At 47.5% G+C, this 19,019-nt stretch overlaps 1 protein-coding gene across 1 annotated transcript in view; it reads left to right on the top strand.

Moving 5' to 3' along the window:
- Positions 1–19,019, top strand: part of CHADL (chondroadherin like) — a 312,946-nt gene that overhangs the window by 139,990 nt on the left and 153,937 nt on the right. The window contains exon 3 of the mRNA XM_063940381.1: positions 3,614–5,272. Within this exon, the coding sequence (XP_063796451.1) occupies positions 3,614–5,272 (1,659 nt within the window). The remainder of the gene's footprint in view (positions 1–3,613; positions 5,273–19,019) is intronic.

Genomic DNA, 19,019 nt, shown 5'->3' with positions numbered 1-19,019 from the left:
TCCAACATGGCCACTCCCAGCACTGCAGACACGCCGGGAAGTTGCAGGCCACTAGGTCCTCCCTCCAGCCTCAGGAAGCCGTCACTCCCGCTGCCGACCCAGCCGCGCCCCCATGCTGCCACAGAGCGCTGCAGACAGCCGCACCGGCAGAGGACGGATCCCAGGACCCGTGGCGGTAAGCGCCCGCCGCGTGACAATCATGTTGACTAGGGGGTTTGGATTTCCAGGTGCAATAACACTACCCACTTTAACCCCTTGTAGGTATTTCTAATATCACAGGGCATTCAGCTGATTCTGAATTCCTTTGTGAACCTGAGGGGTGGGGTGTGTCTATGAGGGCTTACAGTTTAGGTCTTCCTATGGTGGTCCCTAGCAGCCCAGGCAAGTTGCCTGGCTGGATATACACAGGTTATAGCTGCACATATTCACATTGTATAAAAAGCATCATAAACCATAATAATTTCACGTGAAAATGTATGTTCATATGTACCTTTTAAGTCATACTTGCCCACTTTCCGGGATTGGCTGGGAGGCTCCCAAAAATTGGGTGGTTTTCCCGGCCCCCTGGAATGGCAGGCAAGTCTTCTGGAGTAGGCATCATTGCCCCCCCCCCCCCCCCACCCCCAACTTCCTCGCAGCCGTCCTCGAAAGTGGGAGTTCCGGGGAGGCCAATGACACGATTTGCGCTGAATTGCATCATCATAGCCCTGACCTTGCTGGGGCAGTCACAAAGTCAGTAAGCATGCTGTAAGTAATATTCAGGTTTAGAGACACGATTTGTCTGAAATGATGTGTGTGAAAATGTTGGTGTTGCAGAGTTATATAGGCACACACCAGCAGTTGACTCAAACTATGAACAGCCCAATTATACCCCTTTTACAGGTAAATCCGAGGGCCAGCCCAGGACACTGAACACGGATTTCAAGCCATCACAGCAGCTTGAACCCCGTTTACACCACAGGCTGGAACCAAGATATTGTCAGGGCTTACCTCTGTCGGCGATTGGAGATGACCTCATCTCCAAGTGCCCGGAATGCGGCTTTCTCTATGCAGTGAATAGACGACCCGGGTTAACTGTTCACACTGCCCTGTAATCCGGGTCCTTCTCGGACCAAGCCAGCTAGCTAGTTGGGTTGGATTCCCAGGTCACTTGGGATAGAGCATGAGAATCCCAGGAACACTGGAGTATGCACAGTAGTGCAATCCTCTTTCAACAAGATTCAACTAACAGGTGCACAGCAGCTATATGTTTCAAACGATAGGATTTACATATTACACATTGTAAAACAAATTAATCGATAAAATATTAATATCAAAGGCACAGTCCGGTTGATGTAAAAGCCCACTGAAAATAGGGACTGTCTGCCGGTGCATATTCCAGATTGAATATGAAACAAAGGGCCTGATTCAGAGGTAGACACATTTACGTTGCAATTGCAGTTTTTGCAAGCTTTGCAATTTGCAGCTGCAATAATAAGCAAATGAGAATTTCAAACTTCAATTTGTGTACTTGCATGCGCCAGAATGAGCAAGCCCTGAAGTTGGGAGTCTTAAGCAAAAATGATAATGACATAGCGGACACACTAAATTAGTTTTTTTCAACAGTATTTACTAGAGAGGACCCAATTCAGGGACTAACATATAATCTCAATAATGAGAATATCCCACTTATAGGTACTTATTTAAGCGAGGAAGTAGTCTGTGACCGATTAAAACATTTAAAGATTAATAAGTCACCAGGTCCCGATGGTATTCACCCAAGGGTTCTAATGGAGCTTCATTCTGAACTTGCAAAACCACTATTTTTGATCTTTAAGGATTCAGTAATATCAGGCATGGTTCCCAAAGACTGGCGTATAGCGGAAGTAGGGCCTATATTCAAAAAGGGAAGTAAAGCTGAACCAGGTAATTATAGACCAGTTAGTCTTACATCTATAGTGGGGAAAGTATTGGAAGGTATTCTAAGAGATACTATTCAGAAGTTCCTTGAAGTCAATAAGGTCATTAAAATGAATCAACATGGGTTTATGAAGGACAGATCCTATCAAACCAACTTACTTGGCTTTTATGAAACAGTAAGCGCAAACCTAGATCAGGGTAAAGAGGTGGATGTAATCTTTTTAGATTTTGCCAAAGCGTTCGATACTGTACCACACATGAGACTTATCTACAAGCTACAAGAATCAGGGCTAGGAAGCACAATATGCACTTGGGTCAAAAACTGGTTAGATAATAGGGAGCAGCATGTTGTGGTTAATGGATCTTTTTCAACTTGGACTGAAGTGCTAAGTGGTGTGCCGCAAGGCTCAGTATTAGGACCACTATTGTTCAATATTTTCATTAACGACCTAACAGAAGGTCTAGAGAGCATGGTGTCAATTTTTGCAGATGATACCAAATTGTGTAAAGTTATAAATGCGGAGGGGGATGCTGAGTCGCTTCAGAATGACTTAGTTAAGTTAGAAGCTTGGGCAGCGAAATGGAGAATGCGCTTCAATACAGACAAGTGTAAGGTAATGCACTGTGGTAACAAGAACAAAAATAACACCTACCTACTAAATGGGGTAAAATTAGGGGATTCTGTACTGGAAAAGGACTTAGGTGTCCTCATAGATAGCAAACTAAGCAGTAGTACCCAAAGTAGGACTGCAGCAAAGAAGGCTAATAAGATATTAGCATGCATAAGACGGGGAATTGATGCTAGGGACGAGAGTATTATACTCCCGTTATATAAATCACTTGTGAGGCCACACCTTGAATACTGTGTACAATTCTGGGCACCTTACTACAAAAAGGATATCCTGGAGCTAGAAAAGGTTCAAAGGCGGGCGACCAAACTAATTAAGGGTATGGAGACGCTGGAATACGAGGAAAGGCTTGCAAGACTAGGCATGTTTACACTGGAAAAGAGGAGATTAAGAGGGGACATGATCAACATTTACAAATATATAAGGGAACAATATATAGATCATGCGCAGAACCTGTTTTTGATTAGATCAACACAGAGAACTCGTGGACACTCGCTCAGGTTAGAGGAGAGGAGATTCCACACAATACGGCGTAAAGGCTTTTTTACGGTAAGGACGATACGTGTTTGGAATTCCCTGCCTGAGGGAGTTGTAATGGCCAACTCAGTCAACACCTTTAAGAATGGGTTAGATAAATTCCTAATGGATAAGGGTATCCAGGGTTACGGGGCATAGTCACGCACTATGGTTATTATAAAAAAGAGGGGTTAATCGGAACGGCAGTCAGCAACTTCAGTCAAAATTTTATACAAGATAATCGTGCATAGGAGACCACAAATAGGTTGAACCCGATGGACAATTGTCTTTTTTCAACCTTAGATACTATGTTACTATGTTACTATACTATGTTACATTCAAAGGCCATGGTGGTGTAAATCTACTGCTGGTTGTAAATACTGTACTCCACAACATTCTGAATGTCAAAATATTCTTCCAACCCACATATAATCAAAAAAATACAAGAAAGCATACATTGCAGATTTTTGCATATACAGTATTAGAACATTGACCTCTTTTTTTCCTGTCAACGTATGAGGAAAATATATAAAGGCACAGGCTAACCCATGGTTTGTTTATCTTTGCAGTACACTCAAAAACTGAATCTAGAGGGAAATGACCTAAAGATTATTCCTGCTGGAGCATTTCTTCCAATTCCTTATCTAACGCATCTCAATCTCCAAAACTGCAATATTGAAACAATTGAGGAAGGAGCTTTCAGAAATCTTGGCCGCCTGGTGTCCCTTAACCTGGGCTCCAATCGTTTAACTTTCATATATCAGGAATCTTTCGATGGACTTTCAGCTCTACAAAATCTAGTACTTGAGAAAAACCGTCTTGAAGAAATCAAGCCTGGCGCATTTAGTCAATTAGGATTTCTGAACATTCTGCATCTTGGAGACAATTTCTTGGTATACTTGCCAGACATGCTGTTTCAGGGACTTTTGCAATTAAAATGGATGCGTCTTTCAAACAACATGATTAATGTTGTGTCAAATGAGGCATTTGCAGGACTTCCAAATCTCAAAAGATTAAGTCTAGACCACAATGAACTCCAGTACCTCCCAACAGAAGCCTTTTCAAGAATGTCTGCCCTTACCAGGTTAGAACTAGGATGGAATCCAATGACTTTCCTACCAGAAGAAAGTGTCCAAATGGCATCTCTCAGACAGCTATACATGAATAACATGGCACTGCAGGATGTGTCTTTTAAGGCATTTGAAAAATCCAAGCAACTATCCCTTATTGACATGAGTAATAATCAGATAAGATCAATACATCCACTGACGGGTATAGTACAGATGAAATACCTAAACCTGACAGGAAATACTATAAACTGTGATTGTATTTTGAGACCCTTTAAAGAATGGGCTGATTCGTTAAGGTTAAAAGTTGATCTTTTTTGCTTTCTTCCCCACCACTTCCAAGGAGATCACTTGGATTCTCTTAGAGCCATAGACCTGAAATGTGGACATTTATCTGAAGAAGTTTATAACCTGTTGCCAGTCACAGAAAAACCAGATGAGGATAATATATGCCCACAGAACTGTAACTGTAAGCCTGATGTCAAACATGCTATTTGTGAGAATAAATCCCTAAAAAAGATCCCCAGAGGTTTCCATGTGGAGACTACCCTTATTGATCTGCGAAGAAATGCCTTCAGTTTGATTCCTAAGGGGGCTTTTTCAGATATGAAAAATGTAGCATCACTGCACCTCCAAAACTGCCAGATTAATGAACTACAGCCCGAGGCATTCATGGGAATGAAGAATTTGGTTTATCTTTACTTGTCACATAATCAGATCTCTGCTTTAAATTCTGAAGTCTTTCAGGGGGCTCCAAAGGTTGGTTATCTTTTCTTAGACCATAACAGATTTAATAAAGTTCCAAAAGAAGCATTTAGACTACTTCCAAATCTGTTTTCTCTTCATATGCAACGTAATTCAATTACTTCACTTTCTGACAAGAATATGGCTGGTGCCCAAAAGCTACACTGGTTATATCTAACTGGGAATAACATACAGTCTATTGCACCGACAGCATTTCAAAATCTAAGAGCTCTAGAGAAAGTTCATCTGGATGAAAATATGCTAACAGAAGTGCCAACGCAAGCTCTTAAGGGAATGCCTATATTGACAGAGATAAAACTGTCCAAGAATCCCATGAAAAGTATTGGAAATGGTGCTTTCTTACCAGTATCTCGGTCGCTGCAACATCTATATCTGAATGACATGGGACTACAACAGGTACTGTACTATACATATAGATATTATATAGATATATATATGATGGTCCTGCCAGATGAGTACAATTGCCTTCTTGCAGTATTTCATGTTATAAAACCCAAGATAGCACCAATGTAACAAATTCTTTCAAAATTAATTTTTATGGAATTATTGACTGAAACTGCTATAATTAAAATTACATTAATTGTTTATTTAATATAAAGGTAGTTAAAAGAAACAGCCTATTTCTTTATTTTGTCTGGTAGTCAAACATTGTTCTTGGCAATTACTTAGGAGCTAATAACACTGCAGGAAAATTTCTCTCAGCTACAGAGCATGATAGATATCTTTTATAATTGACTCATCTAGGGGTGTATTTAGAGACAGGATTGTGATATGATGAGCAGCTGAGTGATTGAGAGCTCTGTAGGCAAGTGACATGGTTTTAAAAAGTAAGTCTCTATGGCAAAGAGTGAACTGTCGACCTAACATGCCCCACCTATTCTAGTCTACTTCCTTATACTTCACTATAACTATTGTATTGTCTTCTTTTTTTTTTTTATTGTGTTTATTGAAAGGAAGAAATGTAACACACAAGTAATAATACAATATGGAACATTAACGGCGGACAGTCGAATCAACTGTCCGTACATTACAGTGATATGTTTAATTGTAGAATACTAAGAGACAAAATAATAAATTCCCTGATGGTCGTAAAGTACAATATAACAATATAAAACAACTACATAAAAGTATGACGATATTTAAAGGTGGAATGGTAGATATCAAATGGATAGAGTCCTATTTAAAGAAACTCAGAACAGTGGCGAACCATTGGTAAGAGTTGCTACATTATACCAAGTTGTTAATCTAACCACCTTACGGATACTTTCTTTGGTATCAACAGGCAATGGGGGTCATTCCGAGTTGTTCGCTCTGTATTTTTTTCTCGCAACGGAGCGATTAGTCGCTAATGCGCATGCGCAATGTCCGCAGTGCGACTGCGCCAAGTAAATTTGCTATGCAGTTAGGAATTTTACTCACGGCATTACGAGGTTTTTTCTTCGTTCTGGTGATCGTAATGTGATTGACAGGAAGTGGGTGTTTCTGGGCGGAAACAGGCCGTTTTATGGGTGTGTGCGAAAAAACGCTACCGTTTCTGGGAAAAACGCGGGAGTGGCTGGAGAAACGGAGGAGTGTCTGGGCGAACGCTGGGTGTGTTTGTGACGTCAAACCAGGAACGACAAGCACTGAACTGATCGCAGATGCCGAGTAAGTCTGGAGCTACTCAGAAACTGCTAAGAGGTGTCTATTCGCTATTTTGCTAATCTTTCGTTCGCAATTTTGATAAGCTAAGATTCACTCCCAGTAGGCGGTGGCTTAGCGTGTGCAAAGCTGCTAAAAGCAGCTTGCGAGCGAACAACTCGGAATGACCCCCAATGTGAGTAGAAAAGGAAGCCAGATTGCAAAAAACATAGCAGCATGAGATTCAACATCTAAAGAACATTCTGTCCAATCCATTTGGAATAAAAACAATAACCAGGGCAGCATAAGATAAATAGAAATATGGTCTTTTTGTATCCACTGAGATAATATCGTTTTCTTCGCCGCAGCTGTAATGCGAGCCAGAAGCAGTCGTGTACCCTTGGCTATTGCAGGAGTGTGGGCAGAGCCGGCCCTAGCCAATTTGATGCCCTAGGCAAAATTTTGTCTGGTGCCCCCTAGCTCTGCCGCTAGTTCTGCATCTGTACCTGCAACGCTCAGGTAGTGGGGCACACCGGGGGGTTACCCTGTGGGCCAGTTCAACTCTGCACAATGCCACACAGTAATGACCATAATACATATAATTCCACACAGTAAAGGAACCTTACACATATGCCCCACATTAGTAATGCCCATAATACACATAATGCCACACAGTAATGACCATAATACATATAATTCCACACAGTAAAGGAACCTTACACATATGCCCCACATTAGTAATGCCCATAATACACATAATGCCACACAGTAATGCACCTTACACATATGCCCCACATTAGTAATGCCCATAATACACATATACTGCCACAGATACTGACACACTTGCTGGTTATACAAAAAGATCAGTATCAAACATGTAGAAACTGTCCATTCTCTTCACTATTCAGTGTGTTTGCTGGTGTCTGTTACTGCATGCACTTTACTTTATACTGTGGGAGTGATATGCTCTGCCCTCCAGTCTGATGTGTCCGAAAGTCATGCTGCACTGATGTTTCATATAGAAAAGCACAACGCAACTTACTGACCACGTTACAGTGCTGGGTGGCAGGAGAATTTTACGGCATGGACTGACTAGGAAATAAAGTGTGGGGAGAACACTGCCCATGTAATGTCCCTGCAGACACCTGGGAATTGCACAGGGATAAGGGACACACACAGGATGGCAGGGTCCCCCTCCCCTATGTGCACAAGCAGTATAGGTAATGTCAGGTTTCTGTGAAGCAGTCTTCCAAAATACACATGTGTTATAGAAGCCATCCAGTAATAACCTTATATAGTCAGTGAAAATGTCACAGGTCCAGGAATTGCATTTACTTGGCTTCTGCTGTCTGTCTGAGGTCTCACAAGTCAGGGGCATTCAAGCATGTCAGAGGAAGTTTTAGGCACAGTGTGCATTTTTTTTTACAAATGTAAACAGCAGTGTATACAAGTACTGATTGAATACATTTGGAAAGTAACAGTTAGTTTGCGGACTGTCCCTCCCAGCATGAGATACTGCAGGAACATGCTTGGATGCCCCTAGACATGCTTGGATGCCCTAGGCAAATGCCTAGCCTGCCTATAGCTAAGGCCGGCTCTGAGTTTGGGGTTCTATATAGTTCCAAAAGGCCCATGCCATTGTTAATGTAAATGGAATACCCAAATTAATCCTAATGTGTATATATACATTGTGTAACTGCGCTCATTCATATGGGAAAGGTTTGGAGTGCAGCTTTACCTGGCGGTGTACAACCTCCTTTGCTATGTTACTGTTTGGTGGTAAGCACAACTCCTATGGGGGTACGGGTATAAGGGGGAGGGAAATGTGACCTAACAGTAGAGTATCAGAAGAATCAGATGGTGTGATGAAGCAAAATGTTTCTTGATTGGTTTTAAATATATAGATGCTGGGTGAAACTAGTCAATTTGTACATCAGGTGAGTCAACAGACTACCCTTTTGAAGTATACCTTCCATATTGGTATACCCGTGTCACTCTTAGGGTGTATGTCAGGTGAACAATAGTGCACTTTTACCATAGGTTGTGAATCTATGTGCCCTGTGTTGTTAATGGTTAGATGTCCCAGGGTTAGTGAGCGGCGTCCCGCTGCCTGACCCAGCAAAGTGTTTGTGCTGTCTGCCAAGTGGGGAGATGGTGGGCTTGTTGTACTTACTGCCGGCGTGCGTGTGAAGCGCTCCCGGCTCAGCTTCCACCTCTCTGCCGCTACTTGGTTTCTGGCCCTGGCCGTCCGTCTCCAGGCGAGTTCCACGAGGTCTCTCTGTCGGGCCGTGCAGCAGCCACTGTGCTCCGTGGTTTGAGATGATGCTTCCCCTCACACTGCTTCCTGGTTTCGGGTCACGTGCCGCGGACCGGCAGCTAAAGCTCCTGATTGGCTGCCGGACCGCGAGCTCTAATTGGCTCACGTGCCGGCGCCGAATCTAAGATAGACACCGCCGCTGGAGACGGAGGGGTAGGAGAGGCGCGCGCTGCGTTCTCCTCCCTTCTCCTCCCCTCACACCAGCTGCTGAAAAGAGGTAAGAAGCACTTTTTTTTCCAGGGGGGTGGGGGTAGGGGGGGGGGGCACTGTGGACATATCTGGCACTGGGAGGCATTGTGGGGGCATGTATATCAGCACTGGGGACATATCTGGCACTGTGGTGGCATATCTGGCACTGTGGGAGGCTCGTGTATCAGCACTGGGGGCATATCTGGCACTGTGGGAGGCATGTGCATCAACACTGGGGGCATATCTGGCACTGTGGGGGCATGTGTATCTGCACTGGGGGCATATCTGGCACTGTGGGAGTATGTGCATCTGCACTGGGGGCATATCTGGCACTATGGGAGTATGTGTATCTGCACTGGGGGCATATCTTGCACTGTGGGGGGATGTGTATCTGCACTGGCGGCATATCTGGCACTGTGGGGGGATGTGTATCTGCACTGGCGGCATATCTGGCACTGTGGGGGCATGTGTATCTGCACTGGGCATATCTGGCACTGTGGAGGCATGTGTATCAGCACTGGGGGAATATCTGGCACTGAGGAGGCATGTGTATCTGCACTGGGGGGAATATCTGGCACTGAGGAGGCATGTGTATCTGCACTGGGGGCATATCTGGCACTGTGGGGGCATGTATATCTGCACTGGGGGCATATCTGGCACTGTGCAGGCATTTGTATCTGCAATGGGGGCATATCTGGCACTGTGGGGACAGGTGTATCTGCACTTGGGGCATATCTGGCACTGTGGGGGATGTATATCTGCACTGGCTGCATATCTGGCACTGTGGGGGCATGTGTATCTGCACTGGGGGCATATCTGGCTCTGTGGGGGCATGTGTATCTGCACTGGGGGCATATCTGGCACTGTGGGGCATGTGTATCTGCACTGGGGGCATATCTGGCACTGTGGAGGCATTTGAATCTGGCACTGGGGGCATATCTGGCACTGTGGAGGCATTTGTATCTGCACTGGGGGCATATCTGGCACTGTGGGGATATATGTATCTGCACTTGGGGGCATATCTGGCACTGTGGGGATGTGTATCTGCACTGGCGGCATATCTGGCACTGTGGGGGCATGTGTATCTGCACTGGCGGCATATCTGGCACTGTGGGAGCATGTGTAACTGCTCTGGCGGCATATCTGGCACAGTGGGGGCATGTGTATCTGCACTGTGGGCATATTTGGCACTGTGGAGGCATGTGTATCTGCACTGGGGGCATATCTGGCACTGTGGAGGCATGTGTATCTGCACTGGGGGCATATCTGGCACTGTGGAGGCATGTATATCTGCACTGGGGGCATATCTGGCACTGTGGAGGCATTTGTATCTGCACTGGGGCCATATCTGGCACTGTGGGGACATATGTATCTGCACTTGGGGGCATATCTGGCACTGTGGGGATATATGCATCTGCACTGGGGGCATATCTGGCACTGTGGGGGGATGTGTATCTGCACTGGTGGCATATCTGGCACTGTGGGGGCATGTGTATCTGCACTGGGGGCATAGCTGGCACTGTGGAGGCATGTGTATCTGCAATGTGGGCATATCTGGCACTGTGGAGGCATTTGTATCTGAACTTGGGGGCATATCTGGCACTGTGGGGATATATGTATCTGCACTGGCAGCATATCTGGCACTGTGGAGGCATGTCTGTCTGCACTGGGAGCATATCTGGCACTGTAGGAGGATGTGTATCTGCACTGGTGGCATATCTGGCACCGTGGGACATGTGTATCTGGCACTGGGGGGCATATCTGGCACTGTGGGACATGTGTATCTGCACTGGCGGCATATCTGCCATTGTGGAGGCATGTGTATCTGCACTGGGGGCATAACTGGCACTGTGGGGAAATATGTATCTGCACTGGCAGCATATCTGGCACTGTGAGGGCATGTGTATCTACACTGGGGGCATATCTGGCACTGTGGGGGCATGTGTATCTGCACTGTGGAGGCATGTGTATCTGCACTGGGGGCATATCTGGCACTGTGCAGGCATTTGTATCTGCACAGGGGGCATATCTGGCACTTTGGGGACATATGTATCTGCACTTGGGGGCATATCTGGCACTGTGGGGATATATGTATCTGCACTGGGGGCATATCTGGCACTGTGGGGGGATGTGTATATGCACTGGCGGCATATCTGGCACTGTGGAGGCATGTGTATCTGCACTGGAGTCATATCTGGCACTGTGGAGGTATGTGTATCTGGCACTGGGGGCATATCTGGCACTGTGGAGGCATTTGTATCTGCACTGGGGACTTATCTGGCACTGTGGAGGCATGTGTATCTGCACTGGGAGCATATCTGGAACTGTGGAGGCATGTGTATCTGCACTGGGGGCATATCTGGAACTGTGGAGGCATGTGTATCTGCACTGGGGGCATATCTGGCACTGTGGGGGCATGTGTATCTGCACTTGGGGCATATCTGGCACTGTGGGGCATGTGTATCTGCACTGGGGGGCATATCTGGCACTGTGGAGGCATTTAAATCTGGCACTGGGGGCATATCTGGCACTGTGGAGGCATTTGTATCTGCACTGGGGGCATATCTGGCACTGTGGGGATATATGTATCTGCACTTGGGGGCATATCTGGCACTGTGGGGATGTGTATCTGCACTGGCGGCATATCTGGCACTGTGGGGGCATGTGTATCTGCACTGGCGGCATATCTGGCACTGTGGGAGCATGTGTAACTGCTCTGGCGGCATATCTGGCACAGTGGGGGCATGTGTATCTGCACTGTGGGCATATCTGGCACTGTGGAGGCATGTGTATCTGCACTGGGGGCATATCTGGCACTGTGGAGGCATGTGTATCTGCACTGGGGGCATATCTGGCACTGTGGAGGCATGTATATCTGCACTGGGGGCATATCTGGCACTGTGGAGGCATTTGTATCTGCACTGGGGCCATATCTGGCACTGTGGGGACATATGTATCTGCACTTGGGGGCATATCTGGCACTGTGGGGATATATGCATCTGCACTGGGGGCATATCTGGCACTGTAGGGGGATGTGTATCTGCACTGGTGGTATATCTGGCACTGTGGTGGCATGTGTATCTGCACTGGGGGCATAGCTGGCACTGTGGAGGCATGTGTATCTGCAATGTGGGCATATCTGGCACTGTGGAGGCATTTTTATCTGCCCTTGGGGGCATATCTGGCACTGTGGGGATATATGTATCTGCACTGGCAGCATATCTGGCACTGTGGAGGCATGTCTGTCTGCACTGGGAGCATATCTGGCACTGTGGGAGGATGTGTATCTGCACTGGTGGCATATCTGGCACTGTGGGACATGTGTATCTGGCACTGGGGGCATATCTGGCACTGTGGGACATGTGTATCTGCACTGGTGGCATATCTGCCATTGTGGAGGCATGTGTATCTGCACTGGGGGTATATCTGGCACTGTGGGGATATATGTATCTGCACTGGCAGCATATCTGGCACTGTGAGGGCATGTGTATCTACACTGGGGGCATATCTGGCACTGTGGGGGCATGTGTATCTGCACTGTGGAGGCATGTGTATCTGCACTGGGGGCATATCTGGCACTGTGCAGGCATTTGTATCTGCACTGGGGGCATATCTGGCACTGTGGAGGCATGTATATCTGCACTGGGGGCATATCTGGCACTGTGGAGGCATTTGTATCTGCACTGGGGCCATATCTGGCACTGTGGGGACATATGTATCTGCACTTGGGGGCATATCTGGCACTGTGGGGATATATGCATCTGCACTGGGGGCATATCTGGCACTGTAGGGGGATGTGTATCTGCACTGGTGGTATATCTGGCACTGTGGTGGCATGTGTATCTGCACTGGGGGCATAGCTGGCACTGTGGAGGCATGTGTATCTGCAATGTGGGCATATCTGGCACTGTGGAGGCATTTGTATCTGCACTTGGGGGCATATCTGGCACTGTGGGGATATATGTATCTGCACTGGCAGCATATCTGGCACTGTGGAGGCATGTCTGTCTGCACTGGGAGCATATCTGGCACTGTGGGAGGATGTGTATCTGCACTGGTGGCATATCTGGCACTGTGGGACATGTGTATCTGGCACTGGGGGCATATCTGGCACTGTGGGACATGTGTATCTGCACTGGTGGCATATCTGCCATTGTGGAGGCATGTGTATCTGCACTGGGGGTATATCTGGCACTGTGGGGATATATGTATCTGCACTGGCAGCATATCTGGCACTGTGAGGGCATGTGTATCTACACTGGGGGCATATCTGGCACTGTGGGGGCATGTGTATCTGCACTGTGGAGGCATGTGTATCTGCACTGGGGGCATATCTGGCACTGTGCAGGCATTTGTATCTGCACTGGGGGCATATCTGGCACTGTGGGGACATATGTATCTGCACTTGGGGGCATATCTGGCACTGTGGGGATATATGTATCTGCACTGGAGGCATATCTGGCACTGTGGGGGGATGTGTATATGCACTGGGGTCATATCTGGCACTGTGGAGGCATGTGTATCTGGCACTGGGGGCATATCTGGCACTGTGGAGGCATTTGTATCTGCACTGGGGACATATCTGGCACTGTGGAGGCATGTGTATCTGCACTGGGGGCATATCTGGAACTGTGGAGGCATGTGTATCTGCACTGGGGGCATATCTGGCACTGTGGAGGCATGTGTATCTGCACTGGGGGCATATCTGGCACTGTGGGGGCATTTGTATCTGCACTGGGGGCATATCTGGCACTGTGGGGACATATGTATCTGCACTTGGGGGCATATCTGGCACTGTGGGGATATATGTATCTGCACTGGGGGCATATCTGGCACTGTGGGGCGATGTGTATCTGCACTGGGGGCATATCTGGCACTGTGGGGGCATGTGTATCTGCACTGGGGGCATATCTGGCACTGTGGGGGCATGTGTATCTGCACTGGGGGCATATCTGGCACTGTGGGGACATATGTATCTGCACTTGGGGGCATATCTGGCACTGTGGAGGCATGTCTGTCTGCACTGGGAGCATATCTGGCACTGTGGGAGGATGTGTATCTGCACTGGTGGCATATCTGGCACTGTGGGACATGTGTATCTGGCACTGGGGGCATATCTGGCACTGTGGGACATGTGTATCTGCACTGGTGGCATATCTGCCATTGTGGAGGCATGTGTATCTGCACTGGGGGTATATCTGGCACTGTGGGGATATATGTATCTGCACTGGCAGCATATCTGGCACTGTGAGGGCATGTGTATCTACACTGGGGGCATATCTGGCACTGTGGGGGCATGTGTATCTGCACTGTGGAGGCATGTGTATCTGCACTGGGGGCATATCTGGCACTGTGCAGGCATTTGTATCTGCACTGGGGGCATATCTGGCACTGTGGGGACATATGTATCTGCACTTGGGGGCATATCTGGCACTGTGGGGATATATGTATCTGCACTGGAGGCATATCTGGCACTGTGGGGGGATGTGTATATGCACTGGGGTCATATCTGGCACTGTGGAGGCATGTGTATCTGGCACTGGGGGCATATCTGGCACTGTGGAGGCATTTGTATCTGCACTGGGGACATATCTGGCACTGTGGAGGCATGTGTATCTGCACTGGGGGCATATCTGGAACTGTGGAGGCATGTGTATCTGCACTGGGGGCATATCTGGCACTGTGGAGGCATGTGTATCTGCACTGGGGGCATATCTGGCACTGTGGGGGCATTTGTATCTGCACTGGGGGCATATCTGGCACTGTGGGGACATATGTATCTGCACTTGGGGGCATATCTGGCACTGTGGGGATATATGTATCTGCACTGGGGGCATATCTGGCACTGTGGGGCGATGTGTATCTGCACTGGGGGCATATCTGGCACTGTGGGGGCATGTGTATCTGCACTGGGGGCATATCTGGCACTGTGGGGGCATGTGTATCTGCACTGGGGGCATATCTGGCACTGTGGGGACATATGTATCTGCACTTGGGGGCATATCTGGCCCTGTGCGGATATATGTATCTGCACTGGGGGCATATCTGGCACTGTGGGGCGATGTGTATCTGCACTGGGGGCATATCTGGCACTGTGGGGGCATGTGTATCTGAACTGGGGCATATTTGGCACTGTGGGGGCATGTGTATCTGCACTGGGGGCATATCTGGCACTGTGGAGGCATGTGTATCTGCACTGGCAGCATATCTGGCACTGTGGGGGCATGTGTATCTGCACTGGTTGCATATCTGGCACTGTGGGGATTTGTGTAGCTGGCACTGGGGGCATATCTGGCATTGTGGGGACATGTGTATCTGCACTGGGGACATATCTGGCACTGTGGGGCGATGTGTATCTGCACTGGGGGCATATCTAGCACTGTGGGGGCATGTGTATCTGCACTGGGGGCATATCTGGCACTGTGGGGGCATGTGTATCTGCACTGGGGGCATATCTGGCACTGTGGGGGCATGTGTATCTGCACTGGGGGCATATCTGGCACTGTGGGGGCATGTGTATCTGCACTGGGGGCATATCAGGCACTGTGGGGGCATGTGTATCTGCACTGGGGGCATATCTGGCACTGTGGAGGCATGTGTATCTGCAGTGGGGGCATATCTGGCACTGTGGGAGGATGTGTATCTGCACTGGTGGCATATCTGGCACTGTGGGGATTTGTGTAGCTGGCACTGGGGGCATATCTGGCACTGTAGGGACATGTGTATCTGCACTGGCGGCATATCTGGCACTGTGGGAGCATGTGTATCTGCACTGGGGGCATATCTGGCACTGTGGGGATATATGTATCTGCACTGGGGGCATATCTGGCGCTGTGGGGATATATGTATCTGCACTGGCGGCATATCTGGCACTGTGGGGATATGTGTATCTGTACTGGGCGTATATCTGGCGCTGTGGGGACATGTGTATCTGGCACTGGGGACATCAGTCATCCACTATCTCAATGTCACCCTGCCTCAGTCACCCACCATCTCCCTGTCACCCCTGCCTCACCACTAACCTATTATCTCCCTGTCACCCACTATCACTGTACCATGGGGAGTACAATTGTGTAGCCACACCCCTTTCTTGTAAGACCAACACCCCTTTTATCTCATCAAGGGGCGCCAAAATAGATTTTTGCTTACTAAAAAAATAAGCTTGGGCCGGCCCTGAGGAGGAGACTGATACAAAGTTTGATAAGAACTCCTCCGAGATAGCAGGAGTATCCATAACAGTGGAGGTAGGATCAATATACAATTGAGTGATACGTGAAAGAGCAGAGTATGACCGAACTAAATTTGCCAATAACTGGCCCGATTTATTGCCAGTTCTAAAAAACTTGTTTCTACGAATATCATGAAAGAAACTCGCTCGCTCGATGCATAGGGCATCATATTGCTGTTTAGCTGCAAGGTAGGTCTGGCGATTTTCGAGTGAGTAGTGTGAAATAAGTAAATTATAAGTTTTAGTTAAGTTTTGACTAAGTTCATTTAATTGATTGTTAAGCGCCTTGCGTCTCCTGGAGACATACTCCATAATCGGACCTCGTATTACCGGCTTCGAGGCAGACCAAAATAAGTTAATATCTTCAACATGTTCTATATTATCAGTCTTATAATTTAGAAATGACTGTTCAAAATGCAGGCGAAAGTCTGATGAGTTTTCCATTTAGGTTTGAGAAAGAATATCCCGCACCAGAACTTGTAGCGATTGATTTTTTTTTTTAAATTCAATAATTTTTTATTTGAATTTTCAGGTTTTCATGAACATTTCACACAAAAACAAACTTAACATTACATACACACCCAATATGCACAAAACAACTGCACATATATAGGGCACATGGTACATCATTTGAATATAATATCTCCTATATCACATATTCTCAAATGGACTATTTTTGAGAGTGTCACATCCCAAACATAACATTTCCAAAACAGACACGAGCATATTAGAACAAGCACAGTAGAGCTCACTATACCTCTGCAAGGCCGGCTGCGGGGCAACTACCCCCAAAATATACCAGGACAAAATAAGGAGAAAGGCCCAAGGCTGGATTTTATGTATCCTTGAAATATTTAGACTCTATCCACCTGCCCCAAATTGTACACCATTTCCTCTCCACTTTCCTCGCCAGGAACACAAATTTTTCGTGTGCGACAGTTTCGTTGACCAAGGCTATCCAGGCCTTAACTGTCGGGGCCTCACCCGCCAGCCACAGCCGGGCTATACAAACTCTGGCTAAAGCGCATAGGTTGATAACGTATCGTCTGCTAGGTGGGTCTAAAGCTTCCTCGTCCACTATCACAGGGTACAAAGAGCAGGTGTGCATATGGAGGAGGGGACCCCCGTATCACATATAGTGCGTATGACAGCCATCCAGAATCGAGACACGCCAGGGCACACCCAGAGTAGATGCCAGAAATCAGCACCCGTGGTTCCACACTTAGGGCACTGGGAGCTGTGAGACCCCCCAATATGTGCTAACCTCACCGGGGTCATATATACTCTATGCAAGATATATAGTTGTATTTGCTGGTACCTGACAGAGGAAGTGGAGATCCGATGGGCTCCCATAGCGGTACTCCATGCATCATCTGACAATATACCCACATCCGATTCCCACTTTCCCCGGAGAGCAGTTAGAGGATCCGCATGATGTAGCTGCAGAATACGACCATATATCTTAGAGACCAAGTGACCTGAGTCCAGCGTCTGCAACATTAATTTGACAGGGGAGTCAACGAGGATCGGAGGGCCACCTGGGAATTGGGTAGCCAAAGCGTGTCTCAGCTGAAGGAATCGATAAAAGAACCCCGAGGGGATATTATGTGCCTGTTGAAGTTGTTGAAATGAGGTAAGGGTTCCGTCACTATATACATGTCCTACGGAGTGTATTCCCCAACTACCCCACACTTCCCTAACCTGAAGGTGACATAGTTCCGGTAACCCGTGCGCATTATCCAGTGGGGTATCAGGATCAATACCATGGCCTCGCATCACAGAGTGCACCAATTTCCATATCAGGATGGATTGTTTAATCAGTGGCAATGCGGACATTTTGACGCTACCACACAGGAGCAGCTGCAATGGGGAGCCCCCAGGGTAGTCATGGTGCAACATCAGTGAGTGCAAAGCCAGGGCATCATGGTCGGTAATCCACTCCCAGATATGCGCTAGCTGCGCCGCATAATAATAAAAGCGGAAGTTGGGGAGGGCCAAACCCCCCATGTCCCGTGACCTGGTCAAAGCATCCAGTCGCAATCGTGCCCGCTTACTAGCCCACACCAGGGAGGAAAGCAACCCATTTATTTGTTTAAAAATCTTCAGCGGGATATAAACGGGAGATTGTTGGAGAACATACAGAAGTTTGGGCTGGAAGACCATTTTTACCATATTTACCATCCCTGTGACTGTTAAGGGTAGTTTCCCCCATACCTTCACCCGACTACGGAGATACGTTATTTGTGGAGTGATATTTAGGGAGGAGAACTTTTGAGGATCATTAGACACCCAGATGCCCAAGTATTTGAATGAGTCCACCCACCGCAACGGAAGAGCCACCAGTGGGGAAGCAGGAACCTCCCCCCGGAGTGGGATAATAAATGATTTCTCCCAATTAATCAGGAGCCCAGAGTATCGCCCGAACTCAACAATAATTCCCAAGATCCTAGGCATAGACTCAGCATAGCGATCCACGAATAGCAAAACGTCATCAGCATACAATGCCACTCTGTCCTCGCGGGCACCCACCCTGAAGCCAGTGATCCCCGCGTCCGCCCTCAAGAGGCACGCAAAGGGGCTCAATGGCCATAGCAAATAGAGCAGGGGACAGTGGGCAACCCTGTCGCGTACCCCTAGATAAAGGAAAGGAATGAGATACGAAACCATTAACTGCCACTCTCGCCGAGGGAGAGGAATACATCAATTGAACATATTTAATGAAGTTTGGGCCTATACCGAATCTACGCATAACTTCCCACAAATAAGCCCATTCTACGGAATCAAAAGCC

The sequence above is a fragment of the Pseudophryne corroboree genome, chromosome 9 (assembly GCF_028390025.1).
Source record: "Pseudophryne corroboree isolate aPseCor3 chromosome 9, aPseCor3.hap2, whole genome shotgun sequence".
In the NCBI taxonomy this organism is placed as follows: Eukaryota; Metazoa; Chordata; class Amphibia; order Anura; family Myobatrachidae; genus Pseudophryne; species Pseudophryne corroboree.
Note: the sequence above shows the minus strand (reverse complement) of the source record. Positions and strands in the feature narration are given on the sequence as shown.